The sequence below is a fragment of the Nasonia vitripennis genome, chromosome 4 (genome assembly GCF_009193385.2).
Source record: "Nasonia vitripennis strain AsymCx chromosome 4, Nvit_psr_1.1, whole genome shotgun sequence".
Lineage (NCBI taxonomy): Eukaryota > Metazoa > Arthropoda > Insecta > Hymenoptera > Pteromalidae > Nasonia > Nasonia vitripennis.
The window spans coordinates 7,895,818-7,920,565 of NC_045760.1; the positions used below are offsets into that span (position 1 = coordinate 7,895,818).

Here is a 24,748-nt window from a genome sequence, read left to right on the forward strand (position 1 = left end):
TTGCCCTGTGTAACACCACTGCGCTCCAATCTCAGCTGAGCTTCGAGAGAAAGAGAGAGAGAGAGAGAGAGAATTGTAATCACGCTACAGCCCTCTAATTACCTCTCCGTATGGTTGTAAATTCCATCGCGTACGCGCACACGCTACATCTTCCTACGGCGTACGCGGATGATAATCGGGATGTAACGACATCAGTCCCGCGTATGCGATGGGAAGCTTTAGCGAGATGGAAAACTTTCTCGGCAGCAGCAGCTGCTGCTGAGAGAATCTAATCGCGAGAGAGAAACGCTGCAGCTCGCGTAAACAAGTTTAGCGACCACGGGAGAGAATAAAATGGTTGAGCGAGTCGTTGCCCGATGGACAGGTAGACAGGCGCGCGCGAGTGATGCGCAAAGTAGTGTCGTAAAAGTGCAGGATGTAAAAATTGCCGAGATGAAGGGAGAGCTGAGTTTATCGCTGCCGTATCATCGTGGAAAGTTTATTTTTCAGGTAGATGGTAGAGGGGATAAGGTATCGAATAGCCGAATTAAGCCACCCTCCCCCCCCCTCTGCGTAACGCACGCACTACTACTGTGTATTTTCGGTTCAGTAACCTCTCCCTCCCTCAGCTGCTCCTCTATACATTCCAATATGATCTATGCTTCCCCGGGATCGGCGTGAATTCATCGCTTCTCCCCGCTAAGCGCCGTTTATTCCCCTCTTAAAAAAGTGCTCCAACGCCTCTGTGATCGTGTGCATGTTTCAGAGTCCCATCGTAGCTTCTCCGCTTATACCACCGCCTTCTGTCTCATCGGGCTTTGAACGAGCCTGAAAAAAAAGCTCCTTTTTCTTCCTCCCTTTTCATTTTTCCAGCATCGTCTTCCATTACATCTCTCGCGCTCTCTGTCTGCTGCGCTCGACTATCTTCTCTAGGTATATATATACTCGGCATTTCCCTGGCCGCCGCCGCCGCCGCACGTCCGAGAGAAAGAGAGAGGCAGGCGGGGGTTGTGTATCGACCGCGCCGCACTGCGGGGCTTTGGCCCCCACCCGAGTGCGGAGAGGCGCGCGCGCATCAGGCAGCGCCCCCCCCCCCACCCCCCACCCTCTCTCGACTCTCTGGATCTCGTTCTGTCCCGCTGTTTCCAGTGCGATCCGGATATTCTCTGCGCGAGCGCGTTACACCCTGCACCCCTCCAGCCCTCTTATATACAGGGGGCTTGCGCGGCTCCAGTCACAGGGATGGGCTCGAGAAGAGGCGGAATTCTTGGCGTTTTCGCTCTTGCATTTTCTACGGGGACTCGAGGCTCGATCAGCTGCACGCGCCCGAGAAAGATTTGACCCGCCGCCGGCTAGCCCTCTCTTTCTCTTCCTGCATTAACCTCCAGTCAGCTGAATATACGCTCGGCCTTATGCACCCTTCCGTCGTCCTGGCCTCGATTGTCGGGATTCGGAGATTTTCGCAGACTCCCTTTCTTCTACTTCTTCTTCTTCGCGTTCTTTGCGGGCTCGGGCGGCGGATTCTTAATTAAGCTCGAGGCGTATACAATGGATGCCTGGTGCGGCGCGACATAACGAGAATAAGACGTTGCGTGAATCCGTGATGCGCTTTTAATATGTTCCGATGATGACGGACGTTGTTGGCTTTATTTGTATTCTCGGCTCGCTGGAGGCTTTCAATTATTTATGGCCTTTTTTCAGACGATAATCTTAAAATGATTGAAACTCTCTTCGCTGTCCCGGCAATTTTTCACCCGGAATATTCGACGGAAAAAAAGTTTCCTTCGACGAAAACAAAGCGTCGCGCGCGCTCGAGAGAGTAAATTCGCCCGAGTAGTTTCCTCGAGTTTTCTTCCTAATATATAGGAGCAGCACCTTTTGTTAAGCGCAAGTATGAAGTCTCCGGGATATTCTTTGTCCTGCGACAAGATGCGTTAATTATTATTCCATCAGCGCCGTCGAAATTTCATCGCGTAAAGTCAGCAGTTCGAAACGAGTTAATCGCTCCGCGATACAAAGTGCTGCACAAGGAGGGGAAGAGGAGAAATTTTATTTATGCGCTTATTTATGGCATCCAGACAACCGTGCAGAGAGGAAAGACTGCAATTCCTTCTTCCGCGCCGCGAGAGGCACAACAGCGAGAGTCGAGAGGGCGTGAAAATTGGGATGATTTACTCGAGCCGGCGGAATCCTCGCTTTTCTTCTCAACCCGAGACTTCTCGGTGATTTTCAAACAGACCCTTGCAAACGATGCTCGCTATTCTCACGCATTTAATTTTAACAACTATTAGATCGTAGGATATCCCTTCGGAAATTCTAAAGTGATAAAGTACATCTTCTACGTCATCTATACGGCTCCATAAGGCGGATGATAGCGCGAGCGCATACTCGATAAAAAAAAGCTCTCAGCCAAAATATGCGTGATATTTACGTATATCCTCGCGTGCGCGCCGCAGCTATAAATAATTCATGAACAGGTCAAAATCTATTTGACGAGGCGGCGGCGGCGGCGGCGGCGCGAAGGGACGCCCTCGGGCTGAAATCCGATGCCTATTGCGGTCGCGCCGGGAGCTGCGCGACAATCACATTAGGGATGAGCGATAATATTATATAGAGCCTTTATTTCGGATCGTTTACGGATACGATAGAAAACTGTAACTGCGAACTGTACCGTTTGCAACTATGCCTTATTCGGATTTATTTTGTTGAAGCGTCGACGAAAGCTCTATACGCTTCGTTGCGCTGATACTTTCATAAAGCAATGGGGTAGGTGCTTGTCACCTGAAAGATTCAACTTCTTGGAGTCTCTTAGTTGAACAAAAAATGCGCCGATCGTGAATGATCGGCTCCGAAATTACCGCCGTTATAGCATATTACAACTGAGCGCTTTTTAAGTAGCTGAAATCTCAACCCCAGCGAGCAATGAGAAATTTATCCACTTCGTGCTCCCGAGCAATCCTTTTCTCGCGCTGCTACGTCATTTTTCTGCGGAGGACGAGGCCGCGATATGCGAGGAACAAACGAGACAAGAGAGACCCTGCTCTCACGCACACTGCATAGCTTGGAAAAGACGAAGAAAAAAACAACAAACAGCGAGACCTTCAATCACAACGAAGGGGGAAGAGGACGCGTGTAATACCTTGTCTTTAATGCGGCCGGAGACTGGCTATTTTTCCACCGTTTCCAGCGTCTACTGGAAGCGTTGCGGTGTCGCGCGATTTCACCTTGTAGCACGACGACACACCCCCGCGAGGAACGAAACCGCCACTTTGCTTCGCTATCGGCTGAGTGCACGTGGATACGATGCTAGGATGCGGACTTTGGAAATTCCCGGAAATTTCGGGGGGCACTCCTTCGATCGACGATGATGTACGACTCTCGGCTCTCCGCGCGGGTCAATAATTCATCGCAATTAATTAGAAGTATCGATGCTTCTGTTGTTTTTGGAAAATACGTAATGTATTTTACGGCTTTTCTCATCTTCTTGAATTTACTCGAGGGTTAATTAATTCGGTTCTTTCCAGCGTAGAGCAAACACAAAGATGCACCCCTTGGACCGGGGAAGCCACTCGGGTTTTTGCCATCGCCGTCATTAATAACGCGCTCGCGAGCTTCGTAAACACACACTCGTCCCTGAAACACTAAAGGAACTGCATATCCTCGCTGAAGGCAAAGCCGATTCTCCGTCAACATTTCTCCAGTAAGGACCAATATTTGCGTTGCAGCATCTTTCGAAACGTGCGACTTGGAGGAACGTATAACCATGGGTAGCTGCTTTCGATGCTGTGTCCGGTAAATCAGAAAAACAACGATAAGTTTCTCCAAAAGCGAAAGGATATGCAAATGCGAAAGCTCTCAGCAAAATTGTCCACCATAAGCAGCTGCCTTACAAACAAGGGAAAAAGGAGAAAGAAAGAGGAGCGGACTCGACGCGCAGAAGCATCTCGCACGTAATACGGCCGAGCGCCGCATTACGCGGATCCTCCTCTCTCTCTCTCTCTCTCTCTCTCTCTCTCTCTCTCTCTCTCTCTCTCTCTCTCCCTCCCTCTCTCTCTCTCTCTCGTCTCGCGACACGTCCCGTTTTTTCATACAGCTCTGGAATTCACGCGATGCAGCGACGGCTACGCCCATCGGGGAATTTCACGGATGAACGAGACTAGGGATCGATCAACTTTCCTCGAGATTAGACTTCACCTTTTCCCTGATGCCGACAGCAGCAGCAGCTGATATTCTTTTTTGCGACGGAGGCAAAGCTGATGTATACACTCGAGCTATATCGAGGTGTTTTGACGTTTCCGCGTGCGCTGTATCTCCGAGGGATGACGAACGACGCTCAGTCACGCACGTTCGAGCTTGATCCTCTAATCTGATAAGGCCGCGATCGAGCGACTGTGCGCGCGTGGGTTTAATCGATCCTGTCCAGGAGCACGTCTTTGAAATAATCCACGGCGATCGAGGACGACTCCCATCAACGACATTAATAGCACAGCCGTCGTCCCCTGCACACTCGCAACCGCGAGAATCACCGGTCACGCGCAACTGCGACCGCATAACGGCAATTAGCGCGGTAATTAAGAGCAATAGCTCTCTCCCTGCTCTCCGAGCGCCTCTATCATACATTACGGGCGCGAAGACGCGCGGCCCAAAGCTCACCCGCGCACCTGCGGCAAAGTGTAATTGTACAGCCTTGAACGAAAAGAGAGAGAGAGAGAGAGAGAGAGAGAGAGAGCAGAATGTCTCGAAGAAGAGCTGTATAGAGAGCAAAGCTCGCGAGCGCTCCTGGCGGCAGCTAGCTATTATTGGCGCTCGATCGATTTCCGGCTCCGAAGCGCGAGTGCGCCCGCGCCGCTTCCGCGTTTAATAAGCGAGCACATGCTCCGCGAAATTAAAGCTCGCCGACTGTTGTACTCTCGCTGTGTCGTGCGCTTAACTTGCCTTCTTCGTTTATATCTATTTACGTGTTTTCCTTTTTCGTTTCAAGATTCGCGCGCGCGAGAGGGGAAGACTACACCGAGGATGAATAATTACCGCTGTTTACCGCTGCGCAGCCTGTCTCTCCGTAGTGCGGCACGCTCTTTTGTCGCGGTAACGCGACCCGCAGGAAACAAGGAGATCAATCTCGTGACTTTTCATCAGACACCGGATATCTGCGGCGTTATTGTGCCGCTGTGCTCGAGGAGAGGAGTTTCGCGTTTTTTTTTCTTCTCCGAGAAACTAATGAGACGCGACGTCGTTGCGTAAACAAACTCGAAACTCAACCCAATTAGGTGCTGCATATTCAAAATTCACACGGTACACCTCCGAAGGGGAGGATTAATAAGGACTCGCTCGATTTTCAAAGTTTACACTCGATCTCGTTATCGACCCGTCGCCAGTTCGCACCGCGAGATACATCTCCGGAATGCAGTAGGCGTCTCTTACGCGGTGAACAACATATATAGCGAGTCGAATTTCCGCGAGAGTTCGAGCTACCGCCTTCAGTCAGCTATCCCGCGCGCTGAATTTCTGATTTTCTTTCTCTATCTCGCGCTCGCGACCCTGTAAAGTAATAGAGACTATCCCTCCTCCCTTAGTAGCTCTTTGGCGCGCTCGAGACTTGTTCCGAGGGCTGCTATACGTATATCTACGATTCTTGATCAAAGCTCGAGAGGAGCGAGCGCGGACGGACGGAGGTCGAAAATTTAACGAAACCACGTCGTCGAGGCAAGTAGATCGAAAGCTCGTCAGCCGAACGGAGATTCGAGACCGAGATTGGAAGGATCCTCGAGAAAATTAAGAAAAAAATTGAGAGGAAAGTTCGCGTGGTGTACATCGCAAACGTTCTTTTGTGTGGCATGTCGTGGCACCCCGACAGCGTCAAATCGATCCAGCCGAGCGAACTTATTAAGCGCTGTGTATCTCCAATCAAAGTGGAGTGAATTCAGCGGATCCTAATGGAATCAGCTCGAAACAATAAAAGCGAATCAATCAGAACAACGAGCCGCTGCAGCGAGCCCATAATAGCCTCCCGCGCTTAAAAAAGAACGAAGGGATTACCGCTGAGATTAAGAAGAGAGAACCCGATCTGATTCTCCTTTGTTGTTCGCTCAATCCTAACAGAAGCACATAGCGTAAGCCTCAACATTCCCAAAGTATCTGCTCGAGGCTCTCCCCTCGTCCTCCGCAATAATCAGATCAGCAGCACTTCTCTCGATCACGAAAACATCAAAACACACCGATATCCTCCACGAGTGAACCTTTTCCGTCTCAATTTCCCGCGCAACTCCCCCGCCCCAGAAGAACAATCCGAAAATCAGTCCCCACGCCTATCCCCTCCTCGAAATATGAGAGATCAGAGGCGCGACAAGGGCTATAGCCTATATACTGTTGCGGACAGAAGTAACAAGACAGAGAGAGAGAGAGAGAGAGAGAGAGAGAGAGAGAGAGAGAGAGTGTAATAGAAGCGACGTAGGCGTCGGACGACTTCCTAGGATGAGTCAGACCGGGCACGCGTGAGTCACGCGCGCTTAGCCGAGTGCGCTTAGCTCTTGGATTCTCTGGTATACACTCGGTGCGTCGCAGAGGTGCACGTTGTCGGCTGATGTTCCTTTGAGAAGCACAAGACATGTATCTATTCGTTTTGCGGCAGGTGTCGGATTACCGAGAACACGATCGATTTTGCGCAATCACGTGATTTCGTAGATCTGCGGAAAATTCGATTAAGCATCTCGTCTCTTCAAATATAATTCCCGAAAATCTTGCAGATGGACACGAGAACAAGCGCAAAAAGCGAATCCGGCCGAGTCCACAATTAGCAATTCCCTTTGAGAGAGCGGGTCCAATCAAGTCCTTCTAAAACAACGAGGACTCGTTCTCTCCGTGCAAACTAAATAGCCGGCAAAATCCGTAGCTGCAGAGCTCTCGCTTTCTCTGCTGATGTGTATAGACCTTTATCGCTCTCTCACGCCCGCAAGCACACACAGTCGAGCGGCGCGAATCTGCAAGCTCCGGCGTTTATAACTCGAGTATCGCGCGCGATAAGAAGGAGAAAATCGATAAATCGCAGCCTGCGCCTTCACACGCTCGTCGGGTCCAGCGCATATAGGCTTCTTATCGCGGCGTTTTTCTTTTTATCTTAATACACTAAATAATTTTTATCATCAATGCTTCGCCTTTACGGCAATCAAGCTTCATTTTCCAGCTAACGACTTTTTATGAGTGACTCGCGCGTCGCCTTTGTGCGCGTGTGATGGATGGTCCGTTATTTTTCTCCAAAAAAATGCAGGAGAGGGAGAAGATTGAATATTCTTGCATTGATTATACGGCAAGCACTAAAAAAAAGTACTCCCGAGCAGAGAGGAGAGCGAAATCTGGAGCAACAAAAGTCAGACAAAAGAAATTCATCAAGCCCTCTCTCCAATCCAAGCTCATCAAGCCGCGGCGCACCGGAAGGTGAGCAAGCGGAGCAGCTCTCGCCCCGTCTTATTAAACGGTCCGCCGTCGTCTTTCTGATGGTGCGTGCGTGGAGTCGAATTTTCGTGTGAGGTCAAACCAGTTACGGACGGTTACAAGACGCTCGAGCGTGTCTCTCTCGAATACACGTTTCGACACGGCTCGTACTCCCTCCGCTCAATTAGATTCTCACCTCTAACGCGCACGGGTCGCAATTATACATCGCCGTATACACGTCGGCCGCTCGAATCAAGGGCCGGTTCAGGGCGGTTTTTTCTCTCCGCGGGTGCAGCTGAGCTGCTGGACCAATGCTGTTCTGCGAAGGAAGCGGAAAACTTTCTCGAAAGACTTTTAGAGAGAGTTTCAATTAAATTCAGGATACGAGCATCGCGCGACGAGTCCATTGTGATAAGATAAGAGACTACTTTTGGCCGAGACTGATCTCTACCCATTTTTGTTCTCTTACACGTCTACTCAGTCTCCTGATTCTGTGTAGGAGCTTTCTTGCGGGGCGGCGCACCCGAACTTGGGTAGATACTCCAGATTCGGAGTTTGGATTGTGTAGTTTGGGTACTGTTCGATGTTTGTGGGTGTATATACATGTACCGATCGATCGACTCCACTTTGGCGGTAGTTACACTTTAGCTGTTTATGTTTTTTGATTTCCTAGCCGTGCGTGTCAGTCCATGAAATTTCAACTCGACTTTCTCGACGTGACCATTAGTCACATCGCACTCGGCGACGAGGCACTAAAAACTCGCGTGTATAATAAAAAACGGAAGCGACATCGCAGTTTGCCAGTTTCTTCTTCTCTGATCTGACTTCGTTATAAACTCCGTCGTGCATTTCGGCGTTACGCAAGTACAAGTTTGTCTCTGTACGCGGCTATCCGCACACGCGGTGACAACTTCGATTTATTCGTCGTTACGAGTTTACGTTCGAGTAAAATCGTAATAAGAATTTACGCGGATTCCCTTTGAATTTTCAGCTCGAAAGCTCGATCTCGAGATCCAATCAAAGCTCAGATCGATACCAGATCGACGCTGCCGCACATAAAGCTCGCGTCCTTGGGGCGCAACGACGGGGTGAAAATTCGGTGGTATAGCCTCTGCGGAATTTCTCGGAGACACGCTAGCCCCTTCTGATTAAATTCCCATTCGACGGCCTCAGGCGCTACGACTCTATCTCGTTATAAAAGCTCGAAAGCTGCTGCTGCATCGATGGAACCGAAAGGGCCAGCGCGTTGGTTATTGTTCAGGACAGAGGCGGCGCAGCTATTATTGTTTTTCCACACCTTCTAGAATGCGCGCTACATGTGAGCGAAATTTTCTCAACGAAATTCGCCTATCACTGAAAGCTCACCGTTCCGAAGCGCAACCACAGGTACGGTAAGTGTAATACACGTATAAAAGCCGATATTGATTTGCGGAATCTGCATTGGCTATATCCAGTGTATAAACGAGTTTTTGCCTCAGCTCGTGTTCGTATGTGTGTGAGCGCGTTATGTCCCAGTAAAAAATTATATTTACACCGGCTATTTATAGGCGAGCACTTTTTTCCATCGAAGCTCGAGAGAAAATAAAGGAAGAAAGTTAAGCACGCGGAGCTTCATAAATACAAAGTGTGCAGAGCGAGAGAGCGCACACCTCTTCAATAATCAATACCTGCATTGTGTGGCCGAGTTCGCGGCGTTGTATGCAAGAAGAAGAAGCAGCGAATTAAAGAGTCGATCGTATGGTGTGACAAGGCGAGAAAGAGAAATTCGACACTTCAGCAAAACAGAACACACCCCACCTCTCTCAGAAAAAAGCTCGAAACAACAACCTACATAGCGAAGACGATTCTCTCGCGCAAGTAGGTGCAGGGGGGCGGTCGGAAAAATTGAAAAATTTTTTATGGACCCGCTTGGCTCCCCTCTCTTCTCTCCCCGCGCCCGCGCCCCTCGCTCGCTTGCTCCCGATCAATGCACCGCTGGCGCTGAAAACGCGCGCGCCAGTGGCGACGGCGGCGGAAGAACGAGCAGCAGCAGCAGCGATGACGTAACGATCGAAGGACGACTCGGTGCGCGGGCGTGTGCAGTCGTCCTCGTCGTCGGCCGCGCGATTAATTCTCTCTCTCTCGAGAGAGAGAGAGATAGAGAGAGAGAGAGAGAGAGAGAGAGAGAGAAAGAGAGAAAGAGAGAGAGGAAAATCGAAGGGTGGCTTCGCCACTTTTTTCTGTACTTCCTCCTAGCTCCTCTCCGGGAACACGATCGGGAGTCCAAAATTCGCGCGATGATTTATGGGGGTAATTGATAGGGGCTTTATGCCGAGAAGGGAGGGTCCGGAGCTTTTTCGACGGCTGGGCTTGCGGGATTCATAATTTACCAGTTGGGTAATTTGGTGAAACGGCGCGCGATGTGAGGCGCCTGCGTGGGAGGACTATTGTTTATGGGAATGAAGAGTCTTATGCAACGCGTATACTGGTTTTATATCGCAGAAGAAGAAGAGAAGGACCGCGCGTATACGATATTAAGCGAGTGCAGCTGGAAAATTGTCTAGTGAAAGCGGGATGAAATTTTCATTTCATGCCCCGGAAGTAAATCCTTTAAAGATGAAACGACAAATTTATGGATCACGAAAGCCCCAATAGAATAGACCAGTTTTTCGCTGTGTAAAAGCTCGCGGAACGGAGACGGCGATTCGGAGCGAAATATTTCACGGCCCGTACGCGTAACGCTTACGTAACCGCCTGTACACATAAAATACCGACGAGCGAGCTAGAGAGAGATAAGTAATTAAGCATCGAAAATCACGCGAGTTCAATCATCGAAAAACGTTTGCGGTACACAGTACAGCCATCAATCGACTCATCAATTTCCCTGCATCGAAACCTCAATGCCAATCCCGGGGTTTCCCTCCATCTCGCCCTCTCAGCTGATTAAGCATCGGCGTGTATAGAGAGCGAGCTAAAAAGGTCGAGACTCAGCGGAGAGCCGAAAATAATGAAAAAAATCGGCCCAGAAACTCAAAGCTCCTGCACACAAAGAGCACGTGCCACCTCCACCTCCCCCGAGCAGTCGAGTCCCTCGCGCGGGAAGGAAATCGAAACGGACACATCGTCATGCGGACGGAAGCGCCGAGCAATTTGCCGGCACGTGAGCGCACATAAAAATGCACTACTGTGTAGTGTGTACCTACTCTCGCACCAACACACACACGCGCGAAGGTTCGGTTGATAAAGAGAAAAAGAGGAAAAAGACAGTCTACGTGGCGCACGTATATAAAAATTCACAGAGAGCCATAGGCGGAAGGGAAAAAGAGCGCATGCAGGCCGGAATGAATGGGCTTTATGCCAAAGCCGAGGCCGAATCTCTTCTCTCTGATGCGCTCTATAGCGGCCGGAGCATCATCCAGTGCGCGCGCGCGCGCGCGCGCGTGAGCAAGAGAGTGAGAGAGAGAGAGAGAGAGAGAGAAAGAGTGTGTGTGTGTGTGTGTGTGTGCGGCCCCCTGACACACATTGACTCGTTAAAATAACGACATAATGGCTAATTTAGCGATAATGAGCGCGAACCGTATCGTTCAAATTAGCGTCGAAGGTGAGACGTAAGCTGCTGCCACCGTATGTTGCGAGAGAGAGAGAGAGAGAGAGAGAGAGAGAGAGAGAGAGAGAGAGAGAGAGAGAGAGAGAGAGAGAGAGAAACGAGCTGCGTTTGCGCTACTGCGATGGATATGATTTTTCGGGCAGTTTTTCTTCCAACTATAGCACGTGGTAACCATCAGGTGCTCTCTAGAACAACGGATTTCATTACGCGCTCAATCGAGCGTGATGCCTCTTCGAGCTCCTATTATACGCGCGTGGGATGCAGTAGCCTGCGCTACTGATAACCCAATTATATCGAAAGAGAATACGACCGTGGGAGTGGATATTTTTGTATAGATATTTCATTATCGGCCTTTGATTATGACATCGCAGCTCGTTAAATTTGAAAACGATCGAATCATATATACTCTCCCGAATCGAGGATCGTTTTGTAATGAGAAACACTAAAAGTACAAGATAATAAGATCGCTCGCGCGTATCGAGAGATATTCTCGCGCCGCGAAACCTGCAGCGAGAGCTGCGCGTGATACAGCTGTTTTGACACACGGGGTCGATACGACCAGTCGAGTATAGTTTCCTACTCCTCCTTACGTAGATACACTCGGAGAGGGATCCGATCGCATGGTATACGTGCTCTCTATACACTCGCTGAGTCCTGTAGGGAAATGTAGTGTAAAAAGTTCTCCGCGCACAGCTGATACTTATTCGGGGAAAAACTGCAACAGCAATTCGTTGCGACGCGGAAGAGGTCGGAATTTGGGAAGCAAATGAATCCTTCTGCGCTTACGCAATCCTCGCGCCAACGATCTATGTGCATCGGAGAGGGTGTGCATGCGCTGCATCGGAGCCAGGAAGAGATGAGAGAGGGATAAAAAAAAATATTAATAACCGCGGCGGGTGAGCTTCCGATCGATGGAACATCGCAACTCGCCTTTTTTTATACAGGTGCATAACGGGAGAGATTACAATTTCTGCGGTGCAGCAGTCCGCGAGAGGGAAAAAGCTCGCACGACGGACGTGTATTAGTCGGCCTGTGTGATATGTACGCGATGCGGCAGTCGCGAGAAGCCGAGTGGAAAGGCGACGGTGGCGTTATCTCGCGGCGAGGCGGCGAGGCTCGTCGATGCACTCCAGGAGCGTAGACTCAAAACTTCGGTGCCCCCGGTGTATCGGTGTGAAATTCGTTTGATCGTATGTTGGAGGAATCGTTCGGAATGATATAACTTTTGCGGATGGATTTAGCGATAATCGTTACCCCGACGATCGATGAAGCTAAATTATGCATAATTCAAGTCGGACAATTTCTCGTGCTATTTTTATTCTTCTAGTTGAAACTCTGCTATATGGAGAGCCATTTTATCACTGCTTTAAACGGATGCGTCCGGGCTTCCATCCAATTAAATTTTTAATTACAGAGAACACCAAAGGAATATTTCAATCGACCTTCTCTGTAATTCATTTTTCCAGAACGATCGCTATGCTCTTTGATTCCGCAACGCGTGCCTCTGAAAAAATAATCGAGCTTATTTTTTCAAAAATGTTTCGATCGATACACACCCATGGCAGGAAAAAGCTGAGATTCATATCCGGTGCAGTTTTATGTACGAGAGAGGCAATTTGTACGGCGGACCTTGCGGCTAACAATGTTGTGAAAAAATTGTCGGCTAGAATATCTTAATGATGGCCCATATAATCGCGCGATTCTTCCAAGTCATTAGTGCTCATTAGCGGCGATTAAGCCGGCCGTTGTGTGCGCGTACCATTGTCGCTGGACTTATTTACGGTGAATAGTAATTATCCAAGAGAGAGAGAGAGAGAGAGAGAGAGAGACCCTTCGTCGTGGCGTTTTTAGCCGCATAAATGTTGCGCAGATAGTGTACGCGATGATAATAGCCGTGTCGTTTTTCCTCTCGGTTATCTCAGTCATTAAACAGTTTTCTAATTGCTTTGTGATAAATTTACGTTTCGATATCTATATGCAATCATCAGAAAATATTTTTAAACGCCTATATAAAATCCTAAAGCTCCCACAGAATTCTAGATTCCTATTATAATCACTCTATAAGCTCGCCGTCGTGCGACAATGGACCGGCTCTCAATACAACCCGCGCGAGACAATGCCGGCGCGAAAAATCGAGCAAAAACAAATCAACGACGCTTATACAGAACCTCAATAGCAAATATACACATATCTAAAGACCACGAGCACTTCCCGTACACACACAGCTCGGGCGGAAAATCAAGAGTCAGAGAGAGAGAGAGAGAGAGAGAGAAGTGCCTCCACCTCCACGCGCACGTGGACAAAAACGTCAGACAGAAAAATCGTCATCAAAAGCCTATCCCCATTGAGAGTCTAGCCCCCCTTTCACTCGAGCCCGCGATTGATCGTCTGCCTACTCTTTTTCTTCAACGCGTGTCTGCTGCTGCTGCTTCTGAGAGCAGTGCCGGCAGTCTGCCAAAAAAAGAGGCGAGGCGCCGGGCTATACTATACATGTGCCCGAAAATTACATAACACACCAAGATGTCACGGCGATGCGTACAGCTTGATATCCCTTGTCCAGCTCGTACTGCAAAGCTGATACATCCAGTCGAAATCACTGCGGGAATTCATAAGGCCGATTAGCAGCGAGAGAGAGAGAGAGAGAGAGAGAGAGAGAGACTCTCCCGTGGGATCAGACCTGGTCGCACACTCGCTGTACATGGCCGTGACACAGATTCGACGACGCATCGCCACACGCGCGCGTTATGTATATAGTATCTTGTTGGTCACTTGGAGTTACGTCTCTCGCGGTTCGATCAGGATTTTTTCTTATTCTCGAGACACTTCCTTGTGTATACTTTAACAAGATTCGCGCTGATTAAAAGGTGCGGCCTATTCATTACCGCGATTGCGAAGGTTAGCTTTTTGTCTCCGGTGAATTAGCCGGGGTGTGTTTATACACAGAGTGGAAACATTCCCGATAATAATTGTGTACACGAATTAGTCTTTCATTCGTGCGGTTCGATCGACTGGATTAGACGTCGGTGAATCGCATTGCTGTGCGTGAAAAAGAATATACAGCGTAGGGCGTATTTTGCCGAACTAATCTCTCGACTGAAATAAACATCACAAGAGCGGAGGTCATCACCGATACTGATTCCGATGCAGACAATCAAAACTGCTGATTAAGCTTTCGGCTATAACGTGGCTCCATACTATACACACATCATCTTTTAAACAGCAGCGGCGGAACACATTCCGTAAAGCATTTCCAGAAATCATTCGTCAGCGCAAATTGCATGTATTTAGTGATGCTGTTTGCTCCGCGGCCACTCATCGGACCGTTCACGCTAGTTCACGAATGGCTCTCGTCGGCTTATAATTGAGAGCGCTATGCGAGCCTGACGATTTTTTGTCTGCGTTAGTCACCAGGAAAACTTGACGTCCGTCTTTCAAGCCTGATTGGAATTATGCAGCTATCGTATCTCGCGATTGTTATTGAAATCGCGTTATTTTCCTTTTTCACGTTTTCGCGGAATATCGGGGCATGATTTATGAAAACCTAACTATCGCTGTTTAAATCATTTTTAACGTAGCCGTTAAATTTTCACGTTCGAAGAAAAAATCTCAATCTATTGTTTATCCAATAATAAAAAAGCACACGGCGTTTTACTCCGAAAAAAATTTGCATACGATCAGTGCAGGGTTACGTTATAGGTTAGAAACATACAACGAGGCAGCTACTTCCTCGGCTTTTTTTCCACCAAAATACACGAGGGCGCGTGCGCCAGAGAGAGAGAGAGAGAGAGAGAGAGAGAAAGAGAATTTTTATACTACACGCGCGGCATTGGCTCCCCCGCAGAAATTGGATATAGAAGAGAGAGAGAGAGAGAGAGAGAGAGAGAGAGAGAGAGAGAGAGAGAGAGAGAGAGAGAGAGAGAGAGCGAGAGAGAGAGAGAAACGGTAAAATTGAAAGCCGACGGTTTTATCGTTAAACGAGATTTTTCGCTGCCGCTCGCGCTCTACATAAACGCACACCTCGTACGCAAATCGATTTTCCCTCGTAACCTGCCACGCTTTCGAAAACAAATTTTCAAGAACCCTCGAGCTATGAGAGAGGGAAGTTTTTCATCGATTCGATTCGAAGGTCGACGCGATCTATCTATCCGTACGTGTGATGCATAAAGAGAACGCAGCCAAGCGAGGCGTCGATTGCAAATGCAATTGGCGGCTGGACGTCAATGCGCACACGTGCAATTATGAGCGGCTGTCTAATCGCTGCGCAACGTGCTGGGATAAATTTTCGAATGAATCGGGACGCGCGAGCCGATGAATCGAGAAGACTCTCGCATAGTGTGTTATCGAATAGGAGCAGAGAGATAACGCTGCACTATCGGCACACGAATGTTGCTTTTGTTTACTGCGGAGCCGCGGAATTCCCCGGATCGTTTTCGCCGTTTGATACGCATACATATTTATACAGCAGCATCGTTAAAAAAACACGGGGAGAGTATGATGAATCGGCTTTGCGGGATTGAGGCTCGGGAATTACCTTGAATTATAAAAATACGCGCGTAGCCGTAACTTATTAATAACGTCGGCCAAGCGTGAATGGCAGATCAGCCCGCGTGGTTATAAGCGGAGGTAAATAAATAAAGGTGAAAAGTAGCATGCAGGTACGAGTTGTCGAATAATTCGTTGGTAGGTATACCAAGTGCAGAGTAGCCGTTAACTTCTAAAATTAGAGCGTATTTTGAGGAAAAACCCCGTTTCCCCAATTTCCGTTCCGGCTGACATGCGCCGTTTTCGACGCCGCGTGTGAAACGTCAACAAAAAGTGAAATTTCCTTGTACGAAAACAAGGTTGCCAATGAACCCATTCGGTACATACAAAAATATCTATTTTTTTCCAGGCGAATACACTCATAGGGCAGTGACGAAAGAACAGCGTTCTCCGCACGAGCCAACAACCGTCCCTCACACATCATCGGCATTCGCAGCATTGCGCAACGAGACGTGGCACGCGCGTGCAAAAAACCTCCTCGCGTTTATACGCACGAGTATACGCTGCTGTGAAAAAGCCAGGTCGCATTCCATTGCACTCGCGATTCCAGTTTTTCACTCTCGCCATAATTCTACAAACTCGCGCCAACGCATAGGTCGGTCAACGCGCCGATGCAGTGTAGGGTGTGGTTTCCACGCAACGGGCGACGCGAGCGCGATTTCCAAATACCTGTTCTGATGTGTGTGTGTGTGTGTGTGTGTGTGTGTGTGTGTGTGTGTTGTGATGTGTACTAATCTCATGCAGCGCGCGTTCGAAAAAACGGCCGCTTGACCTAACCTCCAACTCGCGGGCGTGGCTGCGCTCGGGAGAGTCTTTACGGGAGCAAGTGTAGTCGTGTCCGAAGTGTATGTGTCGTGTACAGTCGGAGAGCGAAAGGAAGTATAATGAGACGAGTAAATGGTACTCACGTCGGTAGCGAGATCACTGGCTTTTCCCTTGGACGCCATCTTGACAACAACAACGATGGCCGTCCGAACACCTGTGGCGGTATCTCCTTGCCGGTTCCTCTATGCTTTCTCTGTCGTGCGTGGACACACACTGGCTCGCGTCCTCGACGTCGGCTCGACTCACCTCTCTTCTCCTCACCTTACACGACGTAAGTATACGCGAAAACACTGTATGCGCGGCGCTTTATAACCTCAAAGTAAGAACACACCCATGCGCGGAGAGCGACGACTTGTCTCGCTCGCGGATACAATGAAAGACACTGATGCACACTGACTGCACCGATGCGCGCAGGCAGCCAGGCAGGCGAGCAGCGGGAGAAAGAGAAAAGGATAAACAAAAACACGCCGCACGCGGGGAATGTGGGCGCGCGCGCGCGCGCTCGCAGCTACTACTTATACACCCGTGTGTCTACGGCTTTACTACAATGACATTCGGTTGTAGAATCTACGGAAGATCGGTAAGCGCCTACTATGCTCCACGAACACTTGGCCCGGTATTATAGTCGAGACACAGAGCCAGGCCTGTGACTATACTAGAACTATTAAACGCTTACGCGGTGCTCGCACGGCCGTTATTAACTCTCTACTGCCTCTCCTGCCCACCTCCTGGAGCGCTCTCGGCGGCATCAGCGACTATACAGCCCATACGTATCACGCACACACGCGCGCGCACCGTCTGACGTCAGCTCTCGGCGAACGCTCGCTTCTCTGATGTTCTATATATCGCGTGCGACTCGCAGATCGGATGAAGCGTTCGAAATCGACGCAAAGAACACGAGACAAGGTACGAATCGAGGTTCGGTTATCGAAAAGTGACACGTCGAGGGCCGATCGTGATATATTCTTTTCTGCGCGCGTGTATGCACTGTGTGCGCGTTTCTCTGTCTTTCTCCCCCCCCCCCCCCACACACACACACACACACACATATATAGGTACCGAAGGGAGCCACGCCGCGGTAACGCCGTGAAAGAGAGAGTATATAACGTGTCAGCTGTGTTGCTCGTTTTTAGATGGGAGAGAGAGTATGGGCCCTTTTGCGTTTTGTCCTCTCTCTTGCATTATACCCCTATACTGGTTGATCACGAGATTAGCGCGTGCGCTTCCTGTACGCGGTGTATAGGCGAGTAGTTTTTCAGATCGAAGCTGGACGATAAAAGACTATGATTTCGGTTAGAAGGGGCTTCGGGCCTTATGTATATACGACGTGGTGCGGACTTTTTCCGGCGGCACGTCTTTCACTTGTACTGTTAAACTATTTTAATACCAAAACTACAGAGCGTCAGGAATTGAGGGTCCGCTTTAATTAAGCGAGAATTAACCTTCTGCTTCATTGACTCGGCGTGTGCTGGTGATTCATTACTCTACTACTATACTCTTCGCTTTCGGTGCACGACTTTTGGAGATTTTTAATAGGCGAAGTGCCTTATTGGAATAAAAATTTACTCCTTATGTCCATACGAGAGTTAATTCGAAGCGGCTTTGATATTCTTCTCGCGATTAATCGTTGGCGTAGCAAAACAAACTCTGCGCTTCGAAATACTCTCTGTGTGCAAACTTCCATAATTTTGAAATCTCAAACTATTATATACTAGTGCACTTAAGCAAACAAAGACGTAGAGAGCACAGGACGCGTCTACGCGAAATTCCTCAGCGATGAGCCGTTAGACGGTGTGTGTGTGTGTGTGTGTGTGTGCACATGTGGCTTCCTGCTGCAATCTATCTACGTATGCTTTCTAGCAATTACGACCGGTTATTATACGTGATCGTATAATAATATCGTGTGATTGATTCCATCGCACCGATACAGCTAAAAGTCACAAGGGAATCGGCACGCTCGATCTCACACTGTTTGTGCAGTTGAACGTGACTTTTAGCGCTTTGATACATACTCGACGATTTATTTCGTTGGATTAATTCAGAGAGTCGGGTGATTATTGTATACTCAACGTTTAATTGACGTTGCTCTGGAAAATTAATCTATATAGTCTTATCAATTATTTTTTACAACCGTATCGTATCGAGATGATTGCACATAGTTTTTATCTTATGTATGCGAGCGGTGCAGTGCAACGAAGAAACTCGATAGTTGTATTACTTTTGATAATACTTGTCGTGAATATAATTCGATAAGAGTACAGTAAGGTCTGGCATTCTTCGAATCATTCGTCCTCACGACCATATCACTTCTCCCAATTTCTTTACCTTATTCTTCGCAATCTTCGATCCCCCATCACAATAAAATCCAGAAGTCGCATAAACTGTACGAATCTGAAATAATCAGCTAGAGAACTCAAAGTTCGCGATGAAAAATTCGCGAGCGAAAAATCTGCGCGACGCGAGACGCAGTTGAAAACACACATCAGAGTCCCGTCGCGAGAAAGCGAAAATACATAGGACAGAAACTTTGGAGAAAATGCAATCTCGAAAACAGCGGCGTATAGCGGATCGTCGTCTCGCAGGTGCACCGGGATCCCATTTCCCTGCTGGCGGCGGCGCCGAAAATTTTTCCCTCTACTTATTATACATAGCTATATTTGAGTTATAGTCTCGAGGGGAAACATGGGGGTGCGATAATGCCGCACTGCAGTCTAACACGGCAAGTTTCGCCGGGCCCGTAGTGCTTATCGATAAGACGCGACGTGTCGTGGAAGTTTGCCGTGAACTTGCGTGTATGGAACCGATGAAAGAGAGATGGAGTTTGTTGTTAAACATTTAAAATATTAAGTGTGTTATAATTTTTTTTACGTAAAATCGAATAAATCAACGATACTGCAACACAATTTCGCCGTCCGTTTCGACGTAATCCACTTTACGTTATAAAATTTCCATCCGCGCACTCGTGTGCATACGTATAAATCCCGAACGCCCACTCTCACCCTTACTCGTCGCGTGTATCTCGCAACTCGAATTAGCAACAGTTACAACGTTTTATCGTTATTTATATGCGCGTGTGTTATACTTATACGCGAAAACGATTTTCCACGCGAGGGCGGATGCTTCGGTTACGTTATACGAGGTCCTTCGGATTTCTCATTCAATCTGGCAAATGACGAAACTCGGTGTCAGTTGCGCGGTAAAGCGAAAATGTCTGTTGATGGTTGCAGATATACTGGCGCTGCATACTGCACTACGTTGAAAAACGAGCGAATGCGAATTCGAAAAAAAAAAACAAATCAACGATCGAGCATAATGCAGTAGGTCGTCGGGTGTCACCGGTAAACGTCAAAGGAGGGAACAAGGATATCGATATGGACAAATCGAAGCGTATAATATAAGGCCGACGGCGGCGGCGCGGGCCAGATTCCCGGTCGATCGATGACTGGGGATCTGGGTCAAGCATACGCCCGCGAGCCCTTCAGCATTCGCTGCCCCGGCGCCCATTTTTCGATGCTGTACTCTCGCGCACTCAGCTGCAGCCAGTACCATATACTATTATACCGACACTGATGTATTCTAATGGCTCGCTCTCGGCCTGCGACTGACGCGCTACATCGTTAATCATTACGTAACAGCTGAGGGGAAATTTTGCAATTGTTCTTCTAGAGAATTATACCAACAACGCGATCGCGTGCTGTCCGTCGTCGGCGAATTTTACGACTTTCGGAATTCCATAAAAATAGGAGAGCATAAAAAATCTCATAACTCTCTCGGTAAAAATCACGCGCTTCGCCGAACATTTTTAATGGGCTCTCGAGGGAGAGGATGATGAAGAGCGCGGCGATAAATTGGAGTTATTAGGAAACCGACGCGCCCGCGATTTTCAAAGACAGCGTGCAGAGGAGGGCATACATTTTTAGTCGTTCGATTCGTAGTTAAAGCGCTATACACATCGACCGCGCCTTATATATACTCTTTGCATTCGCGTTTGCGAAAAATTTGTAGGTTGCCGATTAAGGCCACTGAGCACTTGTCTCTGGATTGATTTTCGATTTGATGCAAAACACGAAGTAGTGAACGATTTTTAATCGCAATCACATCTATCCACACGAGCCTTCTTATATACGTATAGTCTCTCTGAGTTCAGTTCAGCGCAGCGCCTTTTTCTGCAGCATTACCTTTCACAGCCCTGCGAATCGTAGATAACAGAGGGGGGAGGTTGTCGGGGCGCGTTTTATATCGCGAACAATGTAGAGCGCCATCCAACTCCTCCAATCCCCATCGTCCTTAGCAGCACCGACTACTGTTCCCCGGCTTTTATCCGAGACTCTTGATTTTGTCTCGCGACTTGCATTTCCCGAGAAAAATCCTCGCTGCTCGCGATTCCAGTGGATTTTACGCTGTGAGGCAGTGCTTCCGAGAAAAAAATAATATCGTGCAGCAGTATAAAGTTTTCATTCACAGTATAAGGGCGACGTAAAAACGTACTGATAATGATAGTAAGCAATATTGCGTATTATTCATTGAATAAATATAGCGTAGGTCAAATTTTAATGATTGGATTTTTAATCACATTATATCTATGCTACTACAAAATTATGCATCTCATGCGGCCGGAGTAGCGGGAGTAGCGGCCGTAGCAGCCGTAGCGGCAGTAGCGGCTGTAGCGGCTGTAGCGGCTGTAGCGGCTGTAGCGGCTGTAGCGGCTGTAGCCGCAGTAGCGGTAGCAGCGGCAGTGGAGAACATCATACCAAGAGCCAAAAAGGCGATGCAAAGAAGAAGTATGAACTTGGACATTTCGTTACTGCAAAGAAATTGTTAAGGATTTATGAAATACTATTTTGATTGTAATAATCTATAATTTTCATGCACAACACGACGTTATTTACTATTTAAATAGCTACATATTAAAATTATGTAACCATATAATAAGAAGCAATCGGTATTCACATGACGTACGTACGTAAACAATTTGTGGATTGTACCTACAAATGGAGAATGAAAGTACCCATATTATGTATCATATTGTCAATTATTTTTTTGATATTCAATTGTTCATGTCTTTTTTGGTATTCTGATGGTACAAAAACGCAGACATGAAACATTGAATTTCAAGGATAACTCGCTTTATCGGTTATATTCGCGCTGCGTGATTGCCCTTATAAACAATCTCATACGTTCACACATGCAGTTTATATAATCCTGCACGAAGCCGTTGGTTCGAAATTTTTCTTTTTAGAACAAACTCACTTTATAAACGTCGTTCTCCGCTTTCAGATTTCTCTCGATCGTCTCTGAAAAACTGTTCAAGGTTCACTCGCTCTGTATCTCACGCAATTAGAATCGAGTAGATCGATAAATTCAAATAAATCTTACCCCCTTCGGAAAAATCACTCGTAGCAGTAACAGTATAGCTTGTAGACAACTGGTCGCTTCGCCTCGATCTACTAACTCCGATTCGCACTTGTTGACACTGTTATATAGGCCTCGCATTGCTCATATATTTTTCAATCTCTCACACACACGCTCTATTGTCCTGATGCGCACTTCCCGACGATACATCAGCGATAGGAGCCAGTTACATGCAACTAATTACTCACTGTGATATAGGCAGACTTCACGTGATTCCTTTGCGAGTATTCCAGCTTTTCCTTTTATTTTTTTCAGCGAATATTGCTTCATGCTCGTGTATTATACATATATACGTTGGAAATGAGGTTTCAGAAATATACAAAACAACTCGATGTTGATAAAAATGTCATTTTTATTCGCATACATCGAAGTCGGCCAAATCGGCTAAACAAGGTCCTTTGTGTATGGGAATCTATTTGCTGGTTACCTTAGCTGGGACGGCGAAGCACGTGACCACATTGTCCTTGTCGTCGAGGAAAGCAAACTCGATGGTGAGTGAAATTTTGGGGTACATCTTGCTAATAGGCATGCTCAGCTGGTAGGTGACGTCCTCGCCGGCTTCCAAGGGACACTTGGCGTTAGTCAGGGTGCTGCAGGCGTCCTTCTGGGGGAATGGGTAGTTGACGGTCATGCCCAAAACGGTGGCACGGACGCGGGGTTTCAGGGCCCTGGTATCTTCGACTGCAAATATAGATTAGGTAGCGATATAGCCATTTATCATTGTATTTACTAAGAAGACTTTGTCTAGTTTCTAGTGTGTGTATACCCTAATTAATTATATATTATTGCTTAAATAGTACTCACGGATGGAGAAATCCCATTCGGCGGTAACGGTGGTACCTCTGACGAGCGAGCACGGGGTTTCGGTGCACCCGTCAATTCTGACGTCCTTAGGTGTTGGACTATCCTTGCATTTTTCGACCGGAGTCGACTGACTTGAAAGAACCACAAGGGACGCGCAAATGATGAATCCTTTAAAATAAAGTTAAATCGTCAGGATCGTCGCAAAAACTTGAATATTATTGCAAACATACAGGTGTCGGTAACTACTGAGAAATATTTCTTACTCGTGATTATCTTCATGTTTCCTCTGATTTGTTCCATCTCCCAGACGCAGTAAATAAACCAAGAGTTTCACACCTGTCTTCGAAGTGACTACTACCGACCTGTAGTCCACATCTCCTAGTATTTATGCATCTGCTGCTTATCTAATCGTCGAGACGCAGCCTATACGTGATTCGATGCCGAAAATAGTCCCTTTCCTTTCCGATCAACCCGTGAGTCATAAGATATAATACAGGTGTGCAAATTCCGATACTCCTTATCGAACGAGATGTACACTGCTTACACAACACTTATCTCGCGTCGTCGTGACAAAAACAAATTATTTAATTTTGAGACTTACAAATTCCACACCAAAACTTTGACTACTAGCTGATAAAATTCGATTAAATGTTCTATGTCTCGCTCAATGTAAATTTCCATATAAAAATATAAAAAAATTGTTTCGTTTCGTGTATACTTGTTCAAGTATCATCTCTTAAAGTTAAAATGCAGCAAAGCAATACACTGCTATAGTCCATGTCGTTTAAAAAAGGAATTTTTATTCATTCAAAAGTTACATAAAGGCTATTATAAAATAAATATCTTATCAGGTATAAGGTACTTGACAAACTTCCTCGAAATATGAAGCTCTTGGACGATGGAAACGTTGTACAATGTATTATGTAAGCGAATCTATTTGTCGGCGACCTTAGCGGGAAGGGCGAAGCAGACGACGACGTTCTCCTTGTCGTCGAGGAAGGCGAACTCGATGGTGAGCGGGATCTTGGGGTAATGCTTGAGAACTGGCATGCTCAGCTGGTAGGTCACGTCCTCGCCGGCTTCCAGAGGACACTTGCTGTTCTTCAAGGTGCTGCAGGCGTTCTTCTGAGGGAACGGATAGCTGACGGTTTCTCCCAAGACGGTTGCACGGACACGGGGTGTCAGGACATTCGTGTCTTTGGCTGTCAATTTTTAAATCGTATGTAGGGATGGAAAATTTTCAAAGAATTATATCATACCGATACCAAAATATTTATGAGATTACTCGGCAGTGGCATTGCTTTGTCACAAACGCACACGTCTGCAACGCGAGCAGCGAATACGAGTCAGCGATAAGAGTCCGCCGAGCCGTACTACGATGCATAGCGTCCGAATGCATCGTAGACGTTAGCTCACTGGTTAGAGCACAGGCCTCTGGCTATCGGGTCCGCGAGTTCGAGTCCCGTCGTCTACTTTTTCGCTTTCGACTCTGTCTCCTCTCCGTTTGTAACATTCTGGCATCCCTTAAGGGGGAGATCACCGCTTTAGAACCCGGCTAAAAAAACAAATTTCTTCTCGAACCCACGACAATTCCTACCTTACCTACCTTAACTACCTTAACTACCTACCTTACCCTTGACAGCACTCCACCAATAGACGCCCCAGATCAAGCCCCTGTAAGTCATGAGTCTGAATAGATCATGCGTGGACGCCTCTAATCTCTGCGTGGTAATGCAGCCTGCAGTCTTGTGTCCGAACATGGCCGAAGGCCGAGACACAAGGCCGAAGAAAGCAGGAACTGCCTATCGGTAAGGAAGTGCGCGAGCCGAGGACGGCTCGCCTCAAAGGGGGATGGTGTCACAGGCGCGCACACGTCTGCAACGCGAGCAGCGAAGACGAGTCAGCGATAAGAGTCCGCCGAGCCGTACTACGATGCATAGCGTCCGAATGCATCGTAGACGTTAGCTCACTGGTTAGAGCACAGGCCTCTGGCTCTCGAGCCCGCGAGTTCGAGTCCCGTCGTCTACTTTTTCGCTTTCGACTCTGTCTCCTCTCCGTTTGTAACAGGTTCCTCTGATCAGCGCACACACGGGGTATCGGTGCATCCGTCGACTCTGACGTCTTTGAATAGAGGGACATCATTGCACTTTTGAACGGGAGTCGATTGCGTCA

The 24,748-nt window shown here is 47.8% G+C and overlaps 3 protein-coding genes across 7 annotated transcripts in view; all 3 read right to left on the bottom strand.

The window, feature by feature from the left end:
* LOC100116320 (sodium/potassium-transporting ATPase subunit alpha) overlaps positions 1–17,224 on the bottom strand; it is a 76,379-nt gene extending 59,155 nt beyond the window's left edge. For 3 of the 4 annotated variants that reach the window (XM_016984933.3, XM_031928764.2, XM_031928765.2), the window contains exon 1: positions 16,444–17,224. In XM_016984933.3, the coding sequence (XP_016840422.1) occupies positions 16,444–16,482 (39 nt within the window). In that variant the 5' untranslated portion in view covers positions 16,483–17,224. The remainder of the gene's footprint in view (positions 1–16,443) is intronic. The other variant, XM_031928767.2, reaches the window with a different exon arrangement.
* Positions 17,225–20,892: 3,668 nt separating this feature from the next.
* Positions 20,893–23,162, bottom strand: LOC100116358 (NPC intracellular cholesterol transporter 2 homolog a-like). Of its 2 annotated transcripts, XM_031928776.2 has the most exons (5): positions 22,840–23,162; positions 22,577–22,744; positions 21,737–22,453; positions 21,611–21,662; positions 20,893–21,164 (listed from the first exon to the last, which is right to left on the bottom strand). In XM_031928776.2, the coding sequence occupies exons 1-3, from the start codon at positions 22,874–22,876 to the stop codon at positions 22,185–22,187; spliced, it is 474 nt and encodes a 157-aa protein (XP_031784636.1). In that variant the 5' UTR covers positions 22,877–23,162; the 3' UTR covers positions 20,893–21,164; positions 21,611–21,662; positions 21,737–22,184. The 2 variants fall into 2 exon arrangements, with proteins under 2 accessions (XP_031784636.1, XP_001600875.2); XM_001600825.5 differs by lacking the exon at positions 21,611–21,662 and having other exon boundaries at positions 22,840–23,158.
* Positions 23,163–23,317: 155 nt separating this feature from the next.
* On the bottom strand, positions 23,318–24,336 carry LOC100680274 (ecdysteroid-regulated 16 kDa protein-like). The gene is made up of 2 exons (XM_016984841.2): positions 24,205–24,336; positions 23,318–23,788 (listed from the first exon to the last, which is right to left on the bottom strand). The coding sequence occupies exons 1-2, from the start codon at positions 24,334–24,336 to the stop codon at positions 23,510–23,512; spliced, it is 411 nt and encodes a 136-aa protein (XP_016840330.1). The 3' UTR covers positions 23,318–23,509.
* Between the last annotated feature and the right edge of the window lie 412 nt (positions 24,337–24,748).